This window comes from Psammomys obesus, unplaced genomic scaffold (assembly GCF_907164565.1).
Source record: "Psammomys obesus unplaced genomic scaffold, mPsaObe1.curated_primary_1811, whole genome shotgun sequence".
In the NCBI taxonomy this organism is placed as follows: domain Eukaryota; kingdom Metazoa; phylum Chordata; class Mammalia; order Rodentia; family Muridae; genus Psammomys; species Psammomys obesus.
In genome coordinates, this window is record NW_026585644.1 from 32,398,272 (window position 1) to 32,425,711 (window position 27,440).

General features: G+C 38.6%; 1 protein-coding gene across 9 annotated transcripts in view; it reads left to right on the top strand.

The window, feature by feature from the left end:
* Ncoa1 (nuclear receptor coactivator 1) overlaps nt 1–27,440 on the top strand; it is a 228,032-nt gene that overhangs the window by 124,465 nt on the left and 76,127 nt on the right. For 8 of the 9 annotated variants that reach the window (XM_055626162.1, XM_055626146.1, XM_055626187.1 and 5 more), the window contains 4 exons: nt 9,196–9,352; nt 15,193–15,298; nt 20,574–20,740; nt 24,774–24,871. In XM_055626162.1, coding sequence (XP_055482137.1) covers nt 15,210–15,298; nt 20,574–20,740; nt 24,774–24,871 — 354 coding nt within the window. In that variant the 5' untranslated portion in view covers nt 9,196–9,352; nt 15,193–15,209. Of the gene's footprint in view, nt 1–4,048; nt 4,102–9,195; nt 9,353–15,192; nt 15,299–20,573; nt 20,741–24,773; nt 24,872–27,440 lie in introns of those variants that run through there. The other variant, XM_055626170.1, reaches the window with a different exon arrangement.

Consider the following 27,440-nt stretch of genomic DNA (forward strand, 5'->3'; position numbering starts at 1 on the left):
TGTGTGTGTGTGTGTGTGTGTGTGTGTGTGTGTGTGTGTATGATTGGTAGATCACCTACCCAGTGTGTATGAGGATTTGGGTCTAATCCCCAATATAGAAAATTTAAAAATAGCTTTTATATGTGGTCTCAGCTGAGATGTGACTTTTGCTTATAGACTTTGTTTAGTCACCCAGTCTAAAGTTAAAGGAGAGTAGAGGCTTTGCTTCTCTTGTCCACTGCTGCATTCCCAGCATTTGATACAGTGCTTTCCATATACTGAGTTCTTGGATGTTTGATGATTAAAATACTTTACCAAAGAAAGGATGTATGCTTAGTAAATTAAATATATAATTTGTTTTAAAAATACCTCTCTAATGTTTACCACATATTTTCATAAGGCCACAGGACAGGCCTCTGTTTATTATCCTTTCCCCCACCCCCAAGGACTGTGCGTGTTGTTGTGTAGGACAGACAGTTATGTGTGACCATATGGTAACACACCTTGTTACATGACTGGAACTTTTCATTCCATAAAGAATGGAGTTAATTGCTAAAGCCTCTAAATAAATAGAGTAATCAGACCTCTATGTCAAAAGGTGATTTGTAATTTAGATACATGAGAAATGAACTAGAAATACATAGGTAGAAATTGCTTTATGCTTTGAGAGTATTTGCTACCTTTAGGTACAAAGAGGAGCTTTGCATGGGAGACTGGCTTTGTCAATTAAAATATGGTAGAGTAGATATAGGCCACATAAAGAAAAACAACACTGTACACACATCCTAGAAATATATGCCAATTTTAACTATTAGATTGGTTGATTTAATCTTCTGTCATTCTAGCATTTAATAAAATTGCTTCTAACTTGTATTGAGAATTAAGATATCTGAACAATGTTTGGGGTGTTTTGTTTTCGTTTGGGATGGGGTCTCATTATGTAACCTTGTGTACCCTGAAACTTACTGTGTACACCAAGGTGGCCTCAAACTCATAGACATACTCCTGCCTCTGCTTCCTGAGTGCTGGGACTAAAGAAGTGAGCCACCAGGGCTAGTCTTATGATAGTGTACTAGCCTGATTTGGGTGGTCCTTGCCTGCTGCTTTCTAATTTGGTAGAGAGTTGTTTAGCAGAGAGCTAAGTCCTTGCAGTTTGGGGTTAGGTTTCGTTTTCAGTTATTTGAATATGGACTCAACACCCAAGTGTTCTCTCTTACCTTTTGGGAAAAGGAGAGAAGGAGAAGGGAGGGAAGAGAGATTATATACGTTGAAACTTGAGAAGTAGGCTTTCTTTAAGTTGTAGAGACTTGTGCGCAGTTTTACTGACTTACTTAGTTTCCCTTCTTCTCCGTGTTCTCGGATTTAAAATAGTCACATGAGAGTTTATGGTTTACTGCAAAAGACAACAGTAAATATGATTACACAACAAAGATGCACATTTAAAACTTTGGGCAAAGTGCAGGGAATCTTATGAAATAAGGGGGAGATGAAAGACCTGGAGGGAACAGGAGCTCCACAAGGAGAGCAACAGAACCAAAAATTCTGGGCCCGGCAGTCTTTTCTGAGACTGATACTTCAACCAGGGACCATGCATGGAGATAACCTAGAACCCCTGCACAGATGTGGCCCATTGGACTTGGGAAGGGGCATAGGAGGAGATGAGGGAGGGAAGGTAGTATTGGGAGGGGACGAGGGAGGGGACACACTTGGGATACAAAGTGAATAAACTGTAATTAATAAAAAATTAATTAGTTTCTTAAAAGAAAATGAAAAAATGTGATTTTGAAACAATGGGAGCATTCACAGCAGAGTATATATTGGAATGAAGGCCTTGCAGGAGGGAGAAAGACCAGGGTGGACCAGGAGTGGAGTTTGGAGTTTTATAGTGAGACAGAACCACATGGAAGAGAATGAGCAGTAGAAGGATATAAGATGGTATGTGTGTGCACTTGTGACTTCTTTTTTGATGAACTAAATGTTTGTTTGAATTTATGTAATGAGAGAGTAGAAGAAAATGTGAGGATAATACCATTTACATTTTGGGTTGCAGCAATTACAGGGGTATAATGATCCTTTTGTGAAGGGATGACGGGGAAAAGATCATATAAAAAGTAGAATGAAAGAATTTAATAATTTCCAATGTACATGCTTACATTCCCACTGATGTGACACTTTCTCAGAAAATTAGGAATACTGCTACCTCAAGATCCAGCTATACCACTCCTGGGCATATACCCAAAAGATGCCCCATCATTCAATAAGGACATTTGCTCAACTATGTTGATAACAGCTTTCTTTCTTAATTAATTAATTTTTTAATTAATTACACTTTATTCACTTTTTATCCCAGCTGTAGCCCTCTCCTGGGTCCCCTGCACTCTGCCCAAAGTTTAGCCACTAGTCTCAGCATCTGCTTTGATACCCTGCCGGGTAGAGACCTTCAGAGGCCCTTTGTGGTAGGCTCCTGTCCTGTTTCCTGCCCTCTCCCTTCCGATGTCTGTCCCATTTGCCTTTCTGAGTGAGGATTGATCATCTTTTTTTTTTTCTTTATTAATTACACTTTATTCACTTTGTATCCTCCACCCCGTGGTTCCCTCCCTCCTCCTGTCCCAATCCCTCCCTTCTTCCCCCTCTGCACGCAAGCCCCTCCCCAAGTCCACTGATAGGGGAGGTCTTCTTTTACTTCTTTTTGATCCTAGTCAATTAGGTCTCATCAGGAGTGGCTGCATTGTCTTCTTCTGTGGCCTGGTAATGCTGCTTCCCTCTCAGGGGGAGGTAATTAAAGAGCAGGCCAATCAGTTCATGTCAGAGACAGTCCCTGTTCCTATTACAATGGAACCCACTTGGATACTGAACTGCCATGGGCTACATCTGTGCAGGGGTCTTAGGTTATCTCCATGTACAGTCCTTGGTTGGAATAGCAGTCTCAGGAAAGACCCCTGTGCTCAGATTTTTTGGTTTTGTTGCTCTCCTTGTGGAGTTCCTGTCCTCTCCAGATCTTACTGTTTCCCACTTCTTTCATAAGATTCCCTGCACTCTGCCCAAAGGTTGCTCATAAGTCTCAGCATCTACATTGATAGTCTGCAGGGCAGAGCTTTTCAGAGGTCCTCTGTGTCAGACTCCTGACTTGTTCCCTCTTTTCTCCTTCTTCTGATGTCTATCCTCTTTGCCTTTCTGGATAGGAATTGAGCATTTTAGCAAGAGTCCTCCCTCTTGATTAGTTTCTTTAGGTGTACAGATTTTAGTAGGTTTATCTTATATTATATGTCTATATGAGTGAGTATACACCGTGTGCATCTTTCTGCCTCTGGGTTAGCTCACTCAGGATGACCTTTTCCAGATCCCACCATTTACCAGCAAATTTCATGATTTCCTTGTTTTTTATTGCTGAGTAATATTCCATTGTGTAGATATACCACAATTTGTGCATCCATTCCTCACTGAGGGACATCTGGGCTGTTTCCAGCTTCTGGCTATTACAAATAAGGCTGCTATAAATATGTTTGAGCAAATGTCCATATTGTGTACTTGAGAATCTTTTGGATATATGCCTAGGAGTGGTATAGCTGGATTTTGAGGAAGTGCTATTCCTAGTTGTCTGAGGAAGCACCAGATTGATTTCCAGAGTGGTTGTACAAGTTTACATTCCTACCAGCAGTGGAGGAGGGTTCCCCTTTCTCCACAACCTCTCCAGCATGTGTTGTCTCTTGAGTTTTTGATCTTAGCTATTCTGATGGGTGTAAGGTGAAATCTTAGGGTTGTTTCAATTTGCATTTCCCTGATGGCTAATGAGGTTGAGCATTTCTTTAAGTGTTTCTCTGCCATTCAATATTCGTCTGCAGGGAATTCTCTGTTTAGCTCTGTACCCCAGAGCTAAACAGAGAATTGGATTTTTAATTGGATTACTTGATTTTTTGCTGTTTAACTTCTTTAGTTCTTTATATATACTGGATATTAGCCCTCTGTCAGATATAGGGTTGGTGAAGATCTTTTCCCAATCTGTAGGCTGTCGTTTTGTTCTGAGGACAGTGTCCTTTGCTTTACAGAAGCATTTTTCTACATGTAGACTTCCAGTTAGACCAGCATCATTTGTTGAAGATGTGATCTTTTTTCCATTGTATGGTAGGTATATGGGTTTATTTCTGGATCTTCTATTCAATTCCATTGATCCACCATTCTGTTTCTATGCCAGTACCATGCAATTTTTATTACTATTGCTCTGTTGTACAGCTTGAGATCTGGGATGGAGATACCTCCAGATGATCTGTTGTACAGGATTGTTTTAGCAATTCTGTTTTTTTGTTTTTCCATATGAAATTGAGAATTGATGTTTCAGGTTTTGTAAAGAATTGTGTTGGTACTTTGACAGAAATTGCATTGAATCTGTAGATTGCTTTTGGCAGGATGGCCATTTTCACTATGTTAATCCTACTAATCCATGAGCATGGGAGATCTTTCCATCTTCTGATATCTTCTTCAATTTCTTTCGTCAGAGACTTGAATTTTTTTTCAAACAGGTCTTTCACCTGCTGGATTAGAGTCACACCAAGGTACGTTGTTATTTGTGGCTATTGTGAAGGGTGTAGTTCCCTAATTTCTTTCTCAGCCTTTCTGTCTTTCATATACAGGAGGGCTGCTGATTTTTTTTTTTTTTTTTTTTTTAGTTAATTTTGTATCCGGCCACTTTATAGAAGCTTTATTTGTAATAGCCAGAATCTGGAAACAGCCTAGATGTCCCTTAATGGAGGAATGGATGCAAAAAGTGTGGTACATTTACACAATGGAATACTACTCAGCAATTAAAAACAAGGAAATCATGAAATTTGCAGGCAAATGGTGGGATCTAGAAAAGATCATCCTGAGTGAGGTAACCCAAAAGCAGAAAGACACATATGGTATATACTCACTTATAAGTGGATATTAGCCATATAATACAGTATAAACATAATAAAATCTTAGCCCTAGAGAAACTAAACAACAAGGAAGACCCTAGGGAAGAGGTTGAAACCTCACTCAGAAGGTCAAACAAGATAGACATTGGAAGTAGGAGAAGATAAGGAACAGGACAGGAGCCTTTCATGGGGGACCTCTGAAAGACTCTACCCACCAGGTTATTGAAGGAAATACTGAGTCTTATAGCCAAACTTTGGGCAGAGTGCCAGAAACCTTATGGAAGAAGGGAGAGGTAGAAAGACCTGGAGAGGACAGAAACACCACGAGGAGACCTGCAAAACCTGGGTCCAGACTGACATGCAGAGACCAATATTCCAACCAAGAGCCATGCATAAAGAGGACCTAGACCCCCTGCTCAGAGGAAATCCACAGACTGCTCGGTTTCTAAGTGGGTTCCCAGTAAGTTGGACAGAGGCTCTCTCTGACATGATCTCAGTGGCCTGTTCTTTGATCAGCTCCCCCCTGGGGGGGGTGCAGCCTTGCCAGGCCACAGAGGAAGATTATACAGCCAGCCTGATGAGACCTGATAGGCTAGGGTCAGATAGAAGGGGAGGAGGACCTCCCCTATCAAGGAACAAGGGAAAGGGGCATAGGGGAAGAAGAAGGAAGAGGAGTGGGATTGGGAGGAGACGAGGGAAGGAACTACAGTGGGGATACAATGTGAATAAATTGTAATAAATAAATAAATTTTTAAAATAAAAAATAATTTAATGAAAAGTTAGTTTTAAACTAAGTTTTAAACTTAAAAAAAAAAAACAACAGAAGGAATGGCAGGGTGGCTTTGCTGGTGAAGGTGCATACCTCCAAGCCTATCAGAGTTTGATCCCTGGGATTCCCTGGGTAGGAATCTCTATATGTAAGCTGTAGCCTGCATGCATGGTCACAACACACACACACACACACACACACACACACACACACACACACACAGTGGGTAAGAATGACTAAGCATGGAAGGATCTGCATGTTTGACTTCCTAGCACCCATGTTGAAAGAAGAAAAGAAAGCCAGCCAGCCATGGCTGCCAGTATCTGCATCCCCAGCATTGTGGGACCAGAGATTGGTGCAGCCTAAGGTCACCGACTAGACAAGGAAACATGGTGAGCTTCTGGCTCTGTAAAGGACCTCCCTAGAGGCAATAAAGTAGAAAGCATCTGACATTCTCCTGTGTGCACACACTCATTTACATACACCAGACACAGACGACACAGCATGCACACACAGGTCTGCATCATTTATGGGAAGGTGGCTGCCAAGTAGAAGGTTAAACTTAGTTGGCCAAGGTATACTTAATAATCACTTTCACCAGGTTCATCCTGTGCCACATACTGTCTTAAGTCATTTTAAAGGATAGTGTTTCCTCTCCTGTCCTTCTTGGCTAAGTATAAGTCTATTATCTAAGATGAAAAGTATGAGGCCAGAAAGTATATAATAGAGTCGGACTCCTGAATCGATACTTTAATTCTATTCCTACACTCCCTGAGTCACAAGAAAGGAGTTTGGGTGCCCATAAACAGATGTTTAATAGTTGAGATTCTCTTCATTTATATCACTGTGAGGTTTCACTGTAACAGTATATTAGAATTTACTAACCCATTCTACTGTTGGTAGACATTTGTGCTGTTTCCATTTTTACAATTATAAAAATCATTGCAATGAACATTCTTCATTTTTCTTGTTTTTCGTGTGCCACAGTTATTGCTGTCTCACTGTAGGAGTCATACCACTTACTGAGCACACTTAGAGTAAGGCTTCAGCTGGAGTCCCTAAAGAATGTGGCCAGGGTTCCTAGAGGGGTGCTGGGCACTCAACAGTCACTTCCCTGGACTCAGGGAAACATTTACACCAACCAAAGGGGAAACATACCTAATTGCTGCTGCTGGATGGGGTGCAGAGCTATTGGTGAGCTGGAGGGTGAATCCGTTGCAGATTGACCAGAGATGAGGGATAGGTTCCCAGTGCAGCTTAGACCCCAAGGTGGAGCACAGGCACCAGGAGAGCCTATCTGAGTCACAGCATCAGTATAAGTATTACAGCTCGAGGAGAAAGGTATCCTGGCACTCAGGAGCCAAGGAATACCAGAATCACACCGACAAGAAACCTCACACAAGAGATTTATTGGGAGAGAAAAACCCAGAAAGGTGGCTGCCTCTGCTAAGGTGAAAAGCAGCAGGGAAGGGAGCAGAAGGCAGGGTTTATATAGGGTTTCTGTGGGCAGAGATTTCCAAGGTGGCCTGGGATTGGAGGGATAATGTGCCTGATATGGGGGCAAGCTCAGAAATTGGTAGGATTCTGTGGCCTGATCCTGAAGCTCAGGGATTGGTGGAATTTTGTGCTAAGGGATTAGTGAGATTCTATGGCAAACTCAGGGATTGGTGGGATTCGGTTTCTTGGTCCTGGTCTTAGGCTTGGGATCAAGTCAAGGTCAGGGTGTTGTTTCTTTGTTTACCTGTTTACCTCACACCAGGTGATCCAACACCTTCACAGGCACAAGGCAACATGCGCTACACATGTGTACATGCAGACAAAGCACATAAAATAAAACAAACCTTTTTAAAAGATTAAATGATGAAATCCTGATTGAATGTTTGATGCCACAGGATGAGAGCGTCTTTGGCGGTTTTCAGAATTGAGCAGTATTTTGATTTTTTTTTTTTTTTTTTTTTTTAGTTGTCAGTGCTGAGAAAGCTGCTTCACATAACTGTATAGTACAAAATGGCAAAACATATTTAGGACCACTTCAGACACTGCTAGAAACTCTAACCCAGCCTAAGCCAAAGTCATTTCATTATCTTTAAAAAAAAATTGAAGGAGCTGGGAAAAGGAGTCAACAGTCAAAAGCATTTGCTGCTCTTCCCAAAGACGCAGTTTGGTTCTCAATACTCATAGCAAGTGGTTCACAAATGCCTGTAACTGCAGTTCCTGGGGACCTGACACTATCTTCTGGCCTCAGTGAGAACACACACACACACATAAAATAAAATAAAAATAACTGTTAAAAAATCTCAAGCCACTTAACAGCCATTTTGAAGTCATTTTTTTTCTAATAATACAACAGTAATATAAAGATAATACTTAAATGCTGAAGAATGACCATTGGAAAATGCCATCTTCGTTTTTCTTAATTAAATAATTATATTCTCGAAGAGCTGGAAGGTTTGTGCGTGCAGTCAAACACCACGATTCATAGTGTGTGATGTCTGAAGTCTGAGATGAGGTGTTAGCATTTTTGTGGTGTGCAAGTACGTGTGGTGCAGAGCATGCATGCTGTGTGTTCAGAACCCAGGTTACAGTGACGTCACGAGGTGCGACATGAGTGAGCACTGCCAGATACATTTCAGACAAGTTATGCATTTAATTTCAAATTAGATTTTGGTCCTGGAGTATACAGAAACCTTTTGCTGTTGTCAAAATTTCTGTGGTTTCCACATTCAGTGTCATGAATATGGAGTTGCTTGCCACAGTTTAAGCATTTGGGGTGTAGATGATTCTGTCAACCAACTTGAAGTTTTCTGTTAGCTCTGATCTGCTTTCACTAATGACTAAAGCCTATCAGATGTGATTTTTTTTTCTTTAGGTCCAGCTTCCCAGCACTTAAGGGAAGTCTTGAAGAAGTTCCTAAGAGAAAATCTTCTAAGCATGTGCTTCACCTAGTATGCTTTCTTCTTTGAACAACAGTCAGATCTATGATTTGAGTCTGCTTTCATCATTTTCCAGTGTCTTCAAACAGTTATTTTTATATTTTGTCTACAGTTTATAATTCTTATCTGAGCAGATTAATACAGTACAAGTCAATCTATTATTGTTGGAACCAGAGCTCAACTAACTTTAAATATAAAAGCCTGTAAGCTTTTCCAGCAAAAAATTTGAAAGTAAAGTATTGTAATAATTTGTATAGGAAGAATATTATATAAATTGAAAGAATAAAATAATTGAAAACCTGAAACTATAATTTATAGGTAACAAGGATAAGCATGTAAATGCTGCCAGAAATGGGTTTTTAGAGGCTTCTCGGTGGGTCTCAGAAGTTGAACAGAATGTAATTATGCATTACCTTAGCGGAAGCTGTCTCAGGTAACATCACCAGGAAGGTCTTTGCCTGTAAATTCAGATCTTCACCCATTGCATTTTGGAAATATTTTTTCATTTAACTTGAAAATTGCATTTCTTTTATTTCCAACTATTTCTGACCTTTATTATTTCTTGAAGAATGAAATGGCTATTTAACCTCCCATTTGCTTGTTTTCTTCTTACTTATTTTAGTTGTTTGTGTAACTGACTTTAAGTGAGGGAAGAGCAAATCGACTGGAGCCCTCTCTGGACAGCACTGCATCACTCCACTCCCTCAGAAGCTACCCTCCGGAGCAGCTGATTCAACCATATCTGCTGAGGACTCATTATGAGCAAAGAAGTCTCCCAGGTAGGAAGAGTTTAAGAACTTTGTCACTATAAAGGTGTGGAGGAAACACGATTACCTGTTGAGCGTTATTCTTTTAATGGAAGTTTATGCTTGTTCTGGGAAGCTTCTAGGCTTTTGTAAAAGAAGCACTAATATCCCTAAGTGAAAGTGTTGGCAGATGAGCAGTGTGTTTAGAATAAACAAAAGACAAAGGCAAGACTCTCAATTGAACAGACAAGTCTAAAAATCTTTTAGTGACAGGTGACGGGGCTAATAGCAGTGTATTGTGCTTAGCACTTGAGTAAATGCTAAGTGCTCCTGCAGCAGTGAAAATGTTTCTGTGGGATCATGGGTGTTAATTTGCTTCACAGTGATAACAAGTTTACTCTCTATTTGTGTCTGATAACATCAAACTTAAATGTGCACAGTAAATATTTAACCACAGTAAAATTTATTAAAAAATAAGTAAAGGCAGCTAGGCGCAGTGGCGCAAGCCTGTAATCCCAACACTCAGGGAGGCAGAGGTAGGCATATCTCTGTAAGTTTGAGGCCAGTCTGGTGTACAAAGCGAGTCCAGAACAGCCAAGGCTACACAGAGAAACCCTGTCTCGAAAACACAAAACAAAAAGTAAAGGCTTTAATGAGACATGTTTCTATTGAAGATACAAGGAGACCCGCAAGTACATGAGAAGATTCTCAGTCATTAGCAATTAAGGAAACATAAATCAAAGCTGTATGAAATACTATTTATACCCACTGGGATGGGTTTTTTTATAGAGGAGAACTGCTTTTGACCAGGATATTGAATACATAAGGTAACAATCCTTATGTGTTGTTACCTTAAATTTAGCATTTCCCCAGAAAGAGTTAATTACTATATGACATGGCAGTTCTCTTCCCAGTTTTACACTCAAGATAATTAAAACTTATATACACAAATGCTTATACATAAATTTTATAGCAATATTATTGATAATACCTCAGAAGTGGAAATAACTTAAATGTTTACCAGCTGATGAATGGTTAAACCAACAATGGGGTTTCAATCAGCCATGAAAGGGCAGTGTCTATTCTAAAGTCCCCATCCTCTGTTTGCCACATGAGAAATGTTTCAATGTTTGTAGAGAATGTGAGGTATCTGGGGATTCTAGCTTGGGAACCATTTCTTCATAGAAGTTAGCCAGTGTAGGAGCACTCTGACATGCTTGTTCCTTATATGGGGGGGTCTTATGTATTTTTTTTCTATGCCACTTGTTTTCTGAGCAAAGGACACTTAGAGTTGTTTGTTAACTAGTTGATGCTGATTTTTTAAGTTATGCAGTTTTATGCTCAATCTGAGAGACAAATGATAAATTTGTAGAAAAATTAACTCAATTTAAGAGTACCTTCCTATTTTCTGTGCCTCCACCTATTTAGTTTAGTCTGGCGCATTTGACCAGAGATAGATATAATCATTGGAATTCCTCTGTAGAAACTGCATGAGATTGAGTATCATTTAGCAACTCTTTAAATCAACAGAGTGCTTTTACTTAGACACGTTCAGTCTTCTTAAAAAGTGGTATGTAAATTGGCTTTGTTAATTGCCCTGACGTATATCTCCTAACAACCAAATATAAAGTCATTTCGCATATGAAAGCTTGTCCCCACTGAAGGCTTTGTATTACAGTGTGTGCTGTGTTTTGTAAGTATAAGACGCTTAATGCAGGAATGTACCCTCAGCAGATTAGTAGAGTCTCTCTTATGATTCTTTGAACACTCCTCATATTATTGTAGGGTGCCTGTTTGGCAACTGCTGCTGTGTCTGCTGCCTCCGCTCCAGAATTTCAGAAAAATTTAGGAGATGTTTAACTTGGGCATCTTGTCTTAAGGTCCATCTTAATAAATGCATCTAAATGTTCTATGTTTGTTCATGTGAAAATGAAGCAGCATTTTCTGTGATGTTGGGTTAACCTTCTGCTTCTTTGACTCTCCATGGTTGAAAAAAAGATTATCACTTTATTAATAACACCTGTCTTACCTGATATTCTCCCACCTACATCCTAGTGAGGCCCAGTCCTGCTGAGCTTCTGAGAGCAGATAGATGGGGCATGTTTAGAATGGTGTAGTTTCCACATAACTGACATTTTTATTTTAAGATTCAGTTACAGAATGCACGTTAACAAGAGCATTGTGGGTCTTTTCTTATCTTGGATGAGGCCTTACCTGGTTTTGCCTCCTGTTATCCTCTGACTTCATATTTTACTCTTCCATCATTGTCCCAGTCCTGGTTCATTACTGTTTCTCAAGTGGAGGAAAAAAGCTTCTGCTCTGCCTTCATCTTCTCCATTGCCACTATCAGGCTTCCTTCACTTCCCTCCAGCTCACCTTTCCCACCTGCCATACTAGCTTTCCCTTCACAACCATACAGTTTAAACTCTATTTTTGCCTAATTTTTCTCCAGCGCACTTACTAGCTTCTTAAATATGCCATGTAAATCACTTTCAAAATTTATCATTTTGAATTTATCCCTCAAAATAAAAAGAAACTAAGAGAATAATGATTTTATAAATTGTATTCCCAGCTAGATATCCAGAGAAGTTATTGTAAGCATGGAGCCTAATTCATTGTTAGGTGTTCATTAAATTGGACTACTCCCTATACTAACGTCAATTTTTAAAAATTTAGCTAATTTTGCTTAAAGTTACCTTTGCTAGCAGCATAGCATATAGCCAAGAATTTTATTTTGATTTTTATTGAAGATAACAACTGATATTAGCATCTATAATACATTTTACATGTGCAGATTTTATATATTACATAATTTGTTTCCATATAGATAATATAGACATCCCAGCGCTTAGGCAGAGGCAGAGACAGGTCAATCTCTATATATGCAAGTCCAGTCTGAGGTGGTATCTAAAACAACAGCGACAACAACAATAAAACAGAAGCTGTGTGTATGTGTGTACGTGTGCAAATACATATGTGTGTATAAAACACTTGATTGGAAAGGATTTAGTTATTCATTCACCAAGTTTTATAAGGCCCTGACACACTAGGTGAATTGTGAAACTGTGTAATATGTGGAGTAAAGAGTTTCAGACATGTTCAGACTTGCCTTTGGTAGGTAATATGGTGGCTGTTCAGTGGGTCATTTAAGAAAGACAAGGTTGGAAATAGACCATTTTTTAAAATATTTTTAATTTTAATTTTTATGAATTACAATCTATTCACTTTGTATCCCCCCATAAACCCCTCCTTCCTCCCCTCCCAATCCCACCCTCCCTCCCCCTTCTTCACGCATGCCCCTCCCCAAGTCCACTGTTAGGGGAGGTCTTCCTCTCCTTCCTTCTGATCCTAGTCTATCAGGTCTCATCAGAACTGGCTGCATTGTCTTCCTCTGTGGCCTGGTAAGGCTCCCCCCTCAGGGGCAGGTGATCAAAGAGCAGGCCGATCAGTTCATGTCAGAGACAGTCCCTGTTCCCATTACTATGGAAGCCACTTGGACACTGAACTGCCATGGGCTACATCTGTGCTGGGGTTCTAGGTTATCTCCATGAATGGTCCTTGGTTGGAGTATCAGTCTCAAAAAAGACCCCTGTGCCCAGATTTTTTGGTTCTGTTGCTCTCCTTGTGTAGCTCCTGTCCTCTCCAGGTCTTATTATTCCGTACTTCTTTCATAAGATTTTTCTGTACTCTGCCCAAAGGTTGGCCATCTGCTTTGATACCCTGCAGGGTAGAGCCTTTCAGAGACCCTCTGTGGCAGGCTCCTGTCCAGTTCCCTGTTTTCTCCTTTTTCTAATGTCCATCCTCTTTGCCTTTCTGAATGGGGATTGAGCATTTTAGCCGGAGTCCTCCTTCTTGATTAGTTTCTTTAGGTGTACAGATTTCAGTAGGTTTATCCTATATTATATGTCTAATATCCACTTTTAATTAATTAATTATTATAATTTATTCACTTTGTATCCCGCTGTAGCCCCTCCCCCTGTCTCCTCCCAGTCCCACCCATCCGCCTTCTTCTCCCCCTATGCACCTCATTTAAAATACTATTTCTGTAGTTCAATAGATGATGACCTGAGCTCCACATAATGGCAAAGGAAAATATGAACGGGAGGTGTATTTAGGAAATGAAAACAGATCCTAGTAGGTTCTTGCATGTAGGATATAAGACAAGAGGCTAAAATGACTCAAAGCACAGAACAAACAAACAAAAAACATAATATGTTTAAAGAGACATTATGTAGTTAGACCAAGGAAGGCAGCTAGTGGCCAAACTGTAAATTAAATGAGGTTTTTCTGTTCCTTGCTTTTTTTTTTTTTTTTTTTTTTTTTTGATCACTTTTTTCATCATGCTTCAGTAATGGGGACTTTTATGAAAAACAAAACAAATAGTATCTTGGAAATGACATCAGGGCAAGAGTGCTTTTGCTGCTATTTATGTAACAGATCAGAAATGAGAATGAGGGTGAATAGAACTGAGAAGCAAGAACAAAACTTACATAAATCTAGAATCCTTGATATATTCGGTTCTAAGCTAGGATCATAATTATATTTGAGACTGAAGAAGGAGACAGTGTAAAATCTCTTAAGAAATAATTGGCAGAAGATGGATAGCAATTACAAATGGTGAATAAACAAGAAAAAATTAAAAATTGCAAGATTGCAAGAGGGGTGGGGTACAAAGACTTGGACTTTGAGGCCAGCTTTGGCTGCATTATTGTTAATTCCAGGCTAGGCTGAGACGTATAACAACCCTGTTCAAAGAACAGAGAATACTTGGAGTGTTGGATAGTTTCAAAACTGTATTTCTAACATGAAGAAATTAGAAATGTTCCCTCTTGTCCGAATGAAGTAATCTCATGATTAAAATTGTAAGGGTGGTTTATATAGTGAGAAGAGGGCAACAGTTTTTGGCCTTCAGAAGAGCTATGAAAAGAGTGAGTTTGAGAAGTGGGAAAGGGTTCAGGCTGTGAGAGGTCGCCGTAGGTTTCAGCAGTTCTTTGAGTGTCCCCGGCTTGACTGTTGATGCACAATGCTGTGTTGTTAGTAACTTGGACTTAAGGAAGAACTCCAAGTTTTCTCATTTCATGAGCTTCCTCTCCCTTTTTGAGGGTAAATGGAGAAAAGATAAGGGTAGCATTTGGCATTATTGAAATCCAAAAGGGAGTGATGACTCTAAGGTCAAGGATTGGGTTCTGAGTTTCCTTAGGTCTGAAAGCAACGGTTGATGTGGACAGATCAGTAACTGGCACATGTGAAGACCTGGCTGACATGCTAGGGGGAATGACTCTGTGTTCTCTGGCATCCATACCAAGATCCTAACATAGACTAAACATTTGATCTTGGTCTCGGGATGATATAAACACGAGGTTAGGACTATGGAATTCAGAGTGGAAAAGTAAATTCAGAATTTCAAATCGAGCTTATCACTTTAATCATATGTATAGTGTTCATTTTCTATCAGTAAAAAATCTCCAGCTTTATGAATAAAGTTGCTGTAAGCCTTTTTGCAAAGTAAAGTCTAAATAATAATAAAAAAATATTTTTCAGAGTCCAGTTTTTTACATTTAAACATGAAAGTGATTTTTCTTCTGGTAAAAAAAAATATTTCTACTTAATTACTCTAAGAAAATCTTTATCCTAATTGATTACAAATTCATAGCGGATTGTTAATTTTATTTTACTGACTTAGAAAAGTAAGTATAGTGACAAGTAGCTGGTGTCGCCTGTGGTTTTGTTAAAGGCTGGCGTTTCTATGATGGCTGTGGTCACTGAGTCACCACTATTAGAGGTTTTTTGTTGTGGTTGTTTTGTTTTGTTTTAATGTTATTTGGTTAGAAGGATCATGAGAAATTTGTTTTTTTTTTACCCTCCCTGTTCAGGTGTGAAGTTTATCAACATGAGTGGCCTTGGGGACAGTTCATCCGACCCTGCGAACCCAGACTCACATAAGAGAAAAGGATCACCATGTGACACACTAGCATCAAGGTAGGAAGCTCTTGTCTCTGGGAGAGCTTTGTTGTCGCTTCTCCAACACTCGGGAGCTTTGTTTCATCTACTGCATGTTGAGTGGCCACCTGCCTTGGCTTATTTAGCACATTCTGCACCCCACCCAGGGGATCTTTGCATGTGTTTCTCCTTACTTCCAACTTGCATCCTCTTTATTTCCACAATGTATCTTTAGCTGTGTTGCAGATGCTGTGTTAGCCATTACTTCCTTAAAGGGAAGCTTCTCTTCCTCCCACAGCTATTAGCTCAAACCTCCCCTTTTCATATATCTGTACATCTTTATGGCTTTGGTTCCTAGCTACAGGCTGTTGCTAGAAGATATGCTCATTTCATGAATTCTTAGCTTCTTTGCCAGACTGTAGGCTGCTATAAGGTGAGGGACTTTATCTGTTCATGTTCCCCATTGTATCCCTAGTTCATAGCACAATATGTAGCTTTTAACTAGTAAGGAAAAGAAATCTTGTCAAATGAATAAATAATTATATTGGACTTTAAATGCTATCTTAGGAGCTAAGAAATACATTATAATATTTATACTAAAATCCATTATTTGTGGCGTTAACTACTTGCTGTGTTATTAAAAATAACCATATTAAGCAAGTGAAAAGAGATTTTGTGCTAAGAGAAACCTAACAAGTGCCAGATGAAGGAGGAACCTCACTCAGTAAAAGCATTTTCTCAGTTAACAATAGGAAAGTGCAGATTTTATTCCATTTGGCTTCTAGGAACTAGATTTTTTTTTTTTTTTTCAGTTTCTGTACCAGTGACATTTTGAACCAGAAAATCACTTGCTGCGGAGGCTGCCCTGTGTGTTGAGGGCTGGTTAGCAGTGTTACTGCTTGTGCACCTAAATGCCAGTAGTGTAATAACAAAAATGCTCTGTAAACATTCCCGGATGTTCCCCAGGGGCAGGAAAAGCAGAATCACCCCAATTGACGACACTGATTTCAGAGGAAAGCTGCAGCAGCATTTTTGCTGTTAATTGTCTCCTTTTTTCTCAGGGAAGGAAAAGAGAGGGTTTAAAAGAATGCTAGGGCTAGAGGCTGGAAAAAGAAAAGTGACTATTTCTCACAGTACAGTCACCTAAGTGCTCAAGCACATGTATGCAGATGCTAAGATAAAGGTTCATGCCAAGATGTGAACCAGATGTGTTGTCAAAGTTGGTGTGTTGTTTATTTCTGCATATACATTCAGTCTTTCTGAAAGGAAAACTTAAAAATAAATAAAATTATTGTCTATTATGTTTAATTTCTCATTTGAGGAAAGCTTTAATATATAAGAATAGAGACTAAAAAACTACTTATAATAACTATATAAAATTGATAATATGTTGCCATATTAATATTTTATTATAGTTGAGTTTTTCTTTTATTGTAATTTTTTTGTTGTTGTTTTGAGCAGGGTTTCATTCTGTAATCCATACTGTCCTTGAACTTGAACCAGTGCTCCTACATCAACTTCAGGGGATCTGGAATTATAGGATGTACTCCCATGCCCATATTGTATTTTTTAATTGGTAGTTATTAATGTATATGAAAGCTAACAACTGTGGGCATCAATAGCACATCTGCCTCTTAGGCTGAACAATCTTCTTTTTTTGTAATAGTTTATTCGTAAATTGCCTTTGTTTTTGTTCTGTGTATGTATGTGTGTCTGTACATGATAACATCATTACAAATACCAAAATTTTTATGTATTCTTTCTCTCCTCTTTGGATGTTTTGAGATAATTATCTTGATGTTTGCTTGAAAGATATTTGAAAGCACCTACTCCTTCAGGTTTATATGTATGGGCTTCAGTTTTAATAAAGCAATATCTTTGATATGGAAAATTAGGAATTTATTACTTTGAAACTGCTTTTGTATTAATGCCACCTTGCAATACTTCCTCTGGTCTTATTATATGCTGTCTCCCCAAACAGACTGTGAGCTCATTAATCATAAAGAGCATCTGTTAGGCCTCACAAGGTATTGCCAGCCCTGTGGCAGAGCCAGATATCACTCTCTAAAGAGCCCTAGACAGAGCAGCTTCTCAGTTACAGTTCTTTGTGGTGAGGTAACTTGTATCTCTCCAATACCTCATTTGTCTTAAGAAAATGAAGATTAAGATACTAACTTTAAATGGTGGTTAGCGGTGCTATATCCTTCTTGAGCATTTCCAGCATAACTCAACAAGTGCTAACTGTTCACTGGCACCATCTGTGTGCTGTTGAAGGCTATAAATGAAGTGAGAGACAGGTTTGCTATCTTCAAGAAGCTTGCAGATCTTTTCATGCCAGTAATTCTTAGGGTGCCCCATTTGTAATTAAAGTCATACTAGATGTCATTTATTGAGCTACTAGGACATGCCAAGAACTTAGCAATGTATTTTACACATGTTATCTTTTTTAATCCTCACAAACTCTAGGAGGTAATTAATATCATTGTCCCAGTGGTACAGACAAAGAGGTTGAAGCAGAGAGGTTCTGCTGTTCTCCTGTCTGGGGCTTGATAGCTAGTCAGTGACTGGAGGCTTCAGGCAGTGCTGTCCATACTGCACCAGGATGGTGAGCTCACTGTGATCCTGCCCACACTTACTCTTGTCCATATACATCTGTGCTTCAGCGTGCTCACTTGTTATGCATAGGTTTTGAACTTCATATTTCCACTCTTATTTTATACATATGCCTCCTAAGGTCCATGAGGATTGAAAAAAATAAAATGTGTAAAACACTTTTATATGATAAAGCCAAGTTACCCTCTAGAAAATAAGACCCCTGTACCTCTAACTTTTGCCACCTTCTGTCTCTGGGCTTAGATACCGTTTCTGTGTGCTTCTGCAGAATTTGATTTTGTCATAAAGTATTACAATGGCCTGATTCCTTTTATTTTCTTTCAAGTGTGAGCTACATCTAATTTACTTCAGAGTGTTAGGAACATCACATGATTATCTGTCATATGATAAATTTAGCAACGGTTATTGAGTTTGCTAGTACATTAATTAAGGAAAGACACAGCAGTCCTCTATATCCATAGGATCAAGAGTATTCTGAAAAAAAAAAAAAAAAGAAAGAAAGAAATGGCATCTGTACCAAACATGTTAGTGTTGTTGCCTAAATGTAGTATGCCGGCTACCTATACAGCATTGCATTAGGTATTATAACTAATACAGAGATGGCTATAAGTATGAAGAGGAATTTCCATAGGGTATGCAGCTATGCAATTTTATGTAGAGGGTTTGCAGATGCTCAGATTTTGATATCCACAGGGATCTCCTGGAACTGGCACTGTACCATAGAATATCGTGAGGCCAAATGTACTCATGAGAAGTTAGCTCCAGGTAGCATTAACTAGCATGTCTGCCACATAAAAAGTAATAAGTGGGTTTAACAAATGAAAAAAGTCTAAAATAGTGAAGGAGGCCTTTTCCGTTTAAGATAGAGGTTTTGTACTCTCCAGTCCTTCAGTTTTGACTTTGAGCATGTCTGTTGTGTTTTTTTTTTTCTATGTAGTTATTGGGTGCTTCACTTAAAGATGATTTTTATTTCCCTCCTCTAAACTTAAGTCGTTATATTGACATCTGCTATTCCTTACTATGTGTAGCTTCTTGTTCCATTCTCTTCTCTGTACTGAGACATGTTTCTTTTACTCCATAATGGTTTCAGGGATTCAGTATTACAGAGAACTTAATGGCAAAAACATGCTTGGTGGCTGAGTATAAAAACACGTACCTGTTACCCTGGCACTCTCAAGGTAGATGGAAGCTGATCACAGTTCAAGAATAGACTGCATAGTGAGACAGGGTTCCACCAAGTAAATCTAAATTGATCACCCCCATTGAAACTTAGACCTGTAAGTTTAAATAGCCCCTGCTCTATTCTGAATCTATTAAATGTGTCTGCTATCTATGAGGTTTCCTAAGGTAAAATCACATGTCCTCAAATACTATAATGTTACAGATAAACCCTTGTGAATATGAAAATATGTTCCTCATTTTATTCATGCTTTGCTTCAATACCTCAGAGTGAAGTTTGTCGGGATGCCTTGTTGTGTTCTGTTTAAGTTATTAAGATAGAGTTTTACTATGCAAAGTGGAAATAATTCCTCAGTAATGAAAGATTTAACAGATAAAGACAGAATGCACGGTTGTTAGAGTTTTAAGTCTGATTGTGTTTGGGGATATGCACCATTTGTTAGCACTGTGTTTTACAGCAAATGGCTGGGCTCCTTCACTGTGCCACATAACTGCCTTTGCTTTTAAAGTCTTAGAGATGTTTAAGAAAAGGAAAGGACTTTTAAATTTATGTTTATTGTAAGGTTTTTAGCAACTGATTTTTCTCTCCTCTCACCTCTTTTTTTCTACCACTTTTATGTACAGCTAAATGATTTTAACTGCTGTTTGTAAAACAAAGCTTGTCATAAACAGTTTTTTTCTGTTTGGATAATGGAAAGTTTCAGAGTAATATTTTACCATCTTTGAATGCATTTCCTAAATCAAGTTGCTAGGAACTTGGTAAAATAAATTAGGGGGAAAGATTAAAAAGCAAAAATTAACAGTAATCATTTCATACATTCAGTAGACTTTTTAAAAAGTGTTATCTGTCTGTGACTTGATGCTCTGTTTTTTTTGTTTTTCTGCTTTAAGGTGATCATGTTTGCCTTGGTTTTAATGTTGACAAGAACTTACATGTAGATTTCATTTTCTGTTATATTTAGAAGGAAGCCATAACCCACTGTTCTCCACTCTTTCTGTAGTTGAGTTACTTTTTAGAGTGTCCTTTTGAACAGCTTCTTTTTCATGGGTAGCAACTAATGTTCCTATCAGAATAAGAATGAAGGGCTTCTCAGAGCCCTCATTACAATTCATCTGAACTCCAATCATTAGTGCTGCTTAAACTGTAGGGAAATTCCTTGAAAATTCCAATTTTACCTCAAATGCGCAGAAGAACCAAGCACAAGAAGTCCATCTGCCTTTAATATCTAGTGGCCATTGGTTATCTGAAAATGTTTGAAGTCTATATGTCCTTGACAAACCCATCTGTCATAGCAGTCACTTTCTATATATTTTGGCCAGAATTATTTTGTGTACTTGAGTATTTTGTAGTGTCTGAGTTTTAGGTGTGATTTCAATTTGATTCTTAAATCTGCTTCTATACTTTAAGAAAAACAAGATTTCCTTCAAATGTGTAAACATTAATATGTTTGATCAGAGAAGGAAGTAACATGGTATAAGTGCATGCTAACTGGATTTTTTTTTTTTTTTTTTGACGTAACAGTACTGAGAAGAGGCGCAGGGAGCAAGAAAATAAGTATTTAGAAGAACTAGCTGAATTACTGTCTGCCAACATCAGTGACATTGACAGCTTGAGTGTAAAACCAGATAAATGCAAGATTTTGAAGAAAACAGTAGATCAGATACAGCTAATGAAGAGAATGGAGCAAGGTAAAAATAAAATTAAAGACCATGTTCTTGGCTGCTGTGATATTTATAGCATACTCTTCTACTCTTCCATCATTAAGAGCCTGTGTTGCTTTCAATGTTTTTGTTTAGATGATTTTTATTTTATTGAGTCAAAGAACATTTCTTGGTATCCCAAAGTAGCTTACTAAGTAAACTTGACAACTACTGAAGTAATTAAGCAAGACCAGGAGGTTTTGGAGCCCAATGTCGTAGGGCCTTAAGCAGGAAACACAAGTTGTGGTAGGACCTGAGGCCCTGGCATCCAGTTAAAGTACAGTAATTTCTTGATGAAAATCTGGCTTGTCCGAGGAAGCTTGCCTCTGCCTGGCTCTGTGGGGGAAACAGTCCTCTGGGTTGGGGGAGGAATCCCATTGTATTTTTTGAGGTTCATATTTATAGCACCTGTACTTACTGGGAACCCAACACCACTAATCCCTTGGGTTGCCTGCCAGAAACAAAGATAAATCACTTTGGGGGTACACTTGTACTTGTGGAGTGCTATAGAATTTTCAGGTGAGTGAGCTGACACTTAACGTTATGTACGAGGGAATCATCTGTGGTGAGTAGGAGCACAAACCCCCAGACCTTCACAAGAATAACAGCAGTGTGAAAAGACTGCAGACAACTAGTATTAAAATGACTCAAGGTGCATGATTTAAAGACTTCAGAAACTGCAAAGTAGTCTAGTGACAAATGATTTAGCAAAGAGGAGAAACCAGAAGCCTGCAAACAGCAGCTTGCTCTTATATCTGAAGCCAGAGATCGTGGGATCCTTCTGAGGAAACTGAGCAGTCCCAGGGAAGACACGTTTGTCGTGATCCCGTTCTAGGCTCTCAGGGTTGCCAGGTGGCATTTTTGCATGTCTCACGTGAACAAAAGCCACAGGCATCTCAGGAAAGCCAGAAGTTACAAAAAGAAAGGCAGAAAGAAGGAAAATGCAGGGCACACAGAGAGAAGTGAGAGGCAGCAGCAATGCTAACGCCAGTCCCTTGGATAGAGGAGAAATTGCACCATTGAAAAATGTAACTTTTAGAAGTTAAAACAGAGTGCTTAGAAAAATCTTCACTATATCATTGTGTTTCTCGTCCTTGCTTCTTCATGCTACCTGCCCCTACTACCACAGGCACACTGGGCACTTGTTCAGGCTAGATTTTCCATCCATCTGATGTTTTCTCCCTAGGTACCCACTGTCTGTGCCCACTCTGTCACCCCTTTCATATCCTCTCTCAAAAGTCTTCTCATTGAAAATGTCCCCAAGTGCTCTTTAGAAAAAAATTAAGTGAAAAAAAAATATATATATATCCTTCCACACCTTTCTTGATTTCTTTTTCCCATGGTACTTTTTACATCTACCATATAAGTTAATTTTAAGTAATCTCTTAAAAAATAAAATAGACAGAAAAGTAATGGAAAATAAGAGAAAAAGAAGAAATTTACAAGATTAGTTTAAGACTGGCTATAGGACAGTAAATTACAAGAGGGATAAAAAAAACAACAACAAAGCTTTCTTAAAAATAGAAGGATCTGGTTCTGGATGGAAGACACACCTGGAGCTGGCCGTGGGGGTGGAGCACACCTGTAACCTCGGCAGCTGAGATGCTGAGGCAAGAGCACCAGAAGCCCACATCAGCCTGTGCTGCATAGAGGGACCCTAACTCAACAGGGGGGAGAGGGACCAAGGAGAGAAGAGGGACTGTGGGGAAAGCACACTCACTCACATAGGCAGTCAGCAGAGTGTTCACACCCATGCACAATTTAGTGATACGTTAAAACCTCAAGAAGAAGAACAAAGAAAAGATAGGTCTCAAGCATAACAGATTGCTCTCAGAATAGGACTTCTAGACCTATAGCTCTGTGTTCATGATGAAATTATGAATAGAAAACAGGAATTTTAGGACATTTAAAGTCTCTAAATGTTACTTCTGTTATACACTTTTCAAAGCCTCAGTAGTGAACAAAGTAGTGAAGAACCACACATAGGCTCTTTACCCAGGGAAAATGGAATCTGAACATAGAAAAATGGGAAAAGGAGACACAGAAAGTACTGTTGTGTAGACAGCTAAAAAAACACACACAAAACAATAACAACAGCAAAAAGCACTTTTAGTTCCACCATTTTGAAGGCAGAGGCAGGAAGATCTCTATGAGCTCGAGGCCAGCCTAATCTATATAGAGTGAGTTCCAGGATATCCAGGGCTACACAGAGAAACCCTGTCTTGAAAAAAGAAAAGCAAAACAAACAAACAAAAATTCAAAACATGAAAAATCAGTTGCAGTTGGAACAAGTGAAAAGAGGACTCTTGAAGAAATGCTGCTGGATTGTGAGCACATAAGACTGTCTGATAGATGCCCAAATAAAGAAAGATTTCTATTGTTGGATTTGGGTTTAGTAATGTGGCTGTTGCTTTGATTTGGGGTTTTTTGTTTTTTTCTGTCTTAGGACAGGATTTTACTATGTAGCTATGCCTGGGTAACTCTAATTAGAACAGGCTGGCTTCAAACTCAACAGAGATCTACCTGCTACTATCTCATCAGTGATAGGACCAGAGGTATGTGCCATCATGCCTAGTCAGAGAAATGGTTAAGCTCTGGAGAAGTGTTTAGGGATGACTTACACAGCACACAAAAATATTGAAAGCTTGAAACTACATACAAATGTAATATACAAAAATGTAAGAGTATCTTTTATTCACCTGTTTCAGGCTTACTGCCTTCTTCTGCTAACCTAGGCTTAGTCCTGGAAGCTTCCAGCCTCCATACGATCTAACCTAGGCCTAGAATGTTTTCGGCCTCTGAAACTTACTGCTTCATAAGCTTAACCTTTCTAGTTCTTAGTGAGCTCTTAGCTGATCAGCTCAATTCAGCTGTTCTGGCTCAAACACCTCTCTCAGCTGACTTATTCATCTGGCTTTTCTCTCAGTCTCCTCCCCTCCCCCTCCCCCCCCCCCAACCTGTCTCTCTATTACTGTCCTAATGAAACTGCCTCCCCTCTCTCATTGCCCCTTAAGTAGCTTCCCTTTCCTCTCTGTTCTCTTGAGAGTTGGGCATACCCTATTCTGTCAAGTCATTCTCCAATTTGTCACTGTTTCTGCCAGTCAATTAGACAGCACTTTCAAACACAGGTGCTTCCTTCTACAAACTAATTTTACCTTCATTGTTTGGGATTAAAGGTGTGTACCACCACACCTGAAACTAAGCTTTTCCTTACCTTGCTCTATACCAGGCCAGCCTAGAACTCAGAGATCTGCTTGCCTCTGTCTCCTGGATTGAAGGTATGTCTATATTCCAGCTGGATCACACAGACCTAGAAGATCTTTGGATGTGATCTCTTGCCAGAACAGCCATGTTCTGAATTAAAATTCCTCTACACAAAAATATACAAATAAAATAGATACTCTGTTTATATAGTATGTTATATTCTATATAACATACTGAATTTGTTTATGATGTACATTTATAAGTATTGTTTTAGAGATACTAGATATTGACTAATGTAAAAAGTGATTACATATAATGAGAGGATATACTACAGGAAGCATAAATGCAATGACTTGAACAGGATAATCTAGGTAGATATGAAGAATTCAGACTCCCTGTGTACATTTTGCTGCCATTCCTAGGCTATTTCCATCACAATATATTATAAACATGACTGGCATGTCTACATCCCAGCTGGCCAGATTAGGGTAGCAGAAGACACAAAGGCATACCTCTTTCCTGTACAGACAGGACCCAGAACTGTCCTTCAGGTCTGTTCCCATTGCTTAGGCCTTCACCTGACATGTAACTATTCCTATCTTAAGTTTTTCCTAAAACTTTAAATGCTTTGCTTTTCACATACAAGTAATTTAATCTACAGGAACTTAATGGATTTTTTGAATTTTTTAATAACTTGCTTAAAAAATAAAAAATATCCTCCTTATCTCCATGGTATAAATCTCGATGTCTTCATAAACTGGCTCTTAATGATAGTGAGCTCATTGGATGTGTAGTTTTCAAAGTCTCACTGTTGCAGAAAAATCGGCAGCTGACGATGATGTGCAGAAGTCAGACATCTCATCCAGCAGTCAAGGGGTCATAGAGAAGGAGTCCTTGGGCCCTCTTCTTTTGGAGGTAAGTGTTCTCACTGACCACAGAGTGAAAGTCTTTGTCTTTACCAATTTAAGTTTTCTTAACCTTTGGTGTTATATGAAACAGAGTAGTTCTTTAAACATTTTTTTAATAGTGTTTTATTATAAAAACTGATTCATAGTTGTTATTTGGGAGTTAATGTGAATAATGAACATATTTTTTTTTTCATATAGGTATTCCAAGGAATCACAATGAATGAATGGCTTTGCCTTGTATTTCTGGAATGATTAGAATTATCTGGGAAGAGAAAACTGAATTAGGCCATCACCTGATGCATAACTAGTTTAGCTAGCTAGTACAATCAATGTATGTATACTGTAAAATTTCACCTTTAAGTGAAAGATACTCCACAGTATTGGACTAGGTATTATTTTAGAATATTTTCTAAATTAAAAAAAAAAGTTTAAATTGGTACTAGCGAAATGGCTCAGTGGTTTAGAGCACTAGCTGTTCTTCTAGAGGACCTGGGTTTAATTCCCAGTGCCCACATGGCAGCTCACAACTGTCTATAACTGCAGTTCCAGGGGATCTGACACCCTCACACCAACATGTGTGCAAGCAAAACACCAATGCACATAAAATAAAAATAAATACATTATTTAAATTTTAAATTGATTTTACACACATTGTAAATGGGAATTAAATTGCTATCAAACTTTATAAAATGAAAAATGTTGAAACTTAAATTATTTGCAACTACTGTATTATTTCACCTGTCTTTTTCCTCTAATATAATACTGCTTGGATTTTGAATGCAAATGCTTTGTTTCCAAGCCAATTCATCACCTGAAACACTTTCTCTTGTACATGAATGTTTAAAAGTACTTAGCTATGTATATAGACATGCTTCTCTGTCTCAAAAACAAATTGTGTATTTGTTTATCAAAATATACACAAACTAAATTCTTTCCTTGCCTGTTCTCAAGGCCTTCACTCTGGAGCAGGGGGCCCTCCTAACAAACTTGTACACATCTTTATTTTCTAATTCTTGCATATGCTTTGTTCTCTTACGATAGCTTGCATGTTTTTAGATACAGCAGTTTCCTTTGCCTGGCCATGGGTAGTGTTGCCTTCTTAAAGAGACTTTACTCAAGGGACCTGTTACCCCACTGCAGGATCCTTACTCTGTCTTTAACCTTTGTAAATTTCTGTGTTGTCTTTGCCTACTTGGGTACTGTAAAGGTCTTGGGAATTACGTATTGTATTCTAAAATCTTTGTCCAGTGACCTTAAGTGGCAGCCTCATTAAAGTTAGGGCTCTTGTTTAGCTTCTTTAGGTGAACAGATTCTAGTATGTTTATCCTATATTATATGTCTAATATCCACTTATAAGTGAGTTATATATATACCATGTGTGTCTTTCTGCTTCTAGGATACCTCACTCAGGATGATCTTTTCTAGTTCCCACCATTTACCTGCAAATTTGATGATTTCCTTGTTTTTAATAGCTGAATAGTATTCCATTGTGTAAAGGTACTATAATTTCTGTATCCATTCCTCAGTTGAGGGACATCTGGGTTGTTTCCAGATTCTGGCTATTACGAATAAAGCTGCTACAAACATGGTTGAGCAAATGTCCTTATTATATACTTGAGCATATTTTGGATATATGCCTAGGAGTAGTATAGCTGGGTCTTGAGGTAGCACTATTCCTAATTGTCTAAGAAAGCACCAGATTGATTTCCAAAGTGGTTGTTCAAGTTTGGGAGGAGGGTTTCCCTTTCTCCACATCCTCTCCAGCATGTGTTGTCACTTGAGTTTTTGATCTTAGCCATTCTGATAGGTGTAAGGTGAAATCTCAAGGGTCATTTTGATTTGCATTTCCCTGATGACTAAGGACACTGAGCATTTCCTTAAGTGTTTCTCTGCCATTTGATATTCCTCTGCAGAGAATTCTTTGTTTAGCTCTGTACCCCATTTTTTAATTGGATTACTTGATTTGTTGCTTTTTAACTTCTTGAATTTTTTATATATTCTGGAGATTAGCCCTCTGTCAGACATAGGGTTGGTGAAGATCCTTTACTAGTCTGGAGGCTGTCATTTTGTTCTAATCACAGTGTCCTTTGCTTTACAGAAGCTTTTCAGTTTCATGAGATCCCATTTATTGATTGTTAATCTTAGAGCCTGTGCTATTGATGTTCTGTTCAGGAAGTTGTCTCCTGTGCCAATGAGTTGAAGGCTCTTCCCTACTTTTTCTTCTAACAGATTTAGTGTGTCTGGTTTTATGTTGAGGTCTTTGATCCACTTGGCATATGTCCAAAATATGCTCAAGTATACAACAAGGACATTTGCTCAACCATGTTCGTAGCAGCTTTATTTATAATAGCCAGAATCTGTAAACAACCCAGATGCCCCTCATTTGAGGAATGGATACACAATGGAATACTACTCAGCAATTAAAAACAAGGAAATCATCAAATTTGCAGGTAAATGGTGGGAACTAGAAAAGATCATCCTGAGTGAGGTATCCCAGAAGCAGAAAGACAACATGGTATATATAACTCACTTATAAGTGGATATTAGACATATAATATAGGATAAACATACTAAAA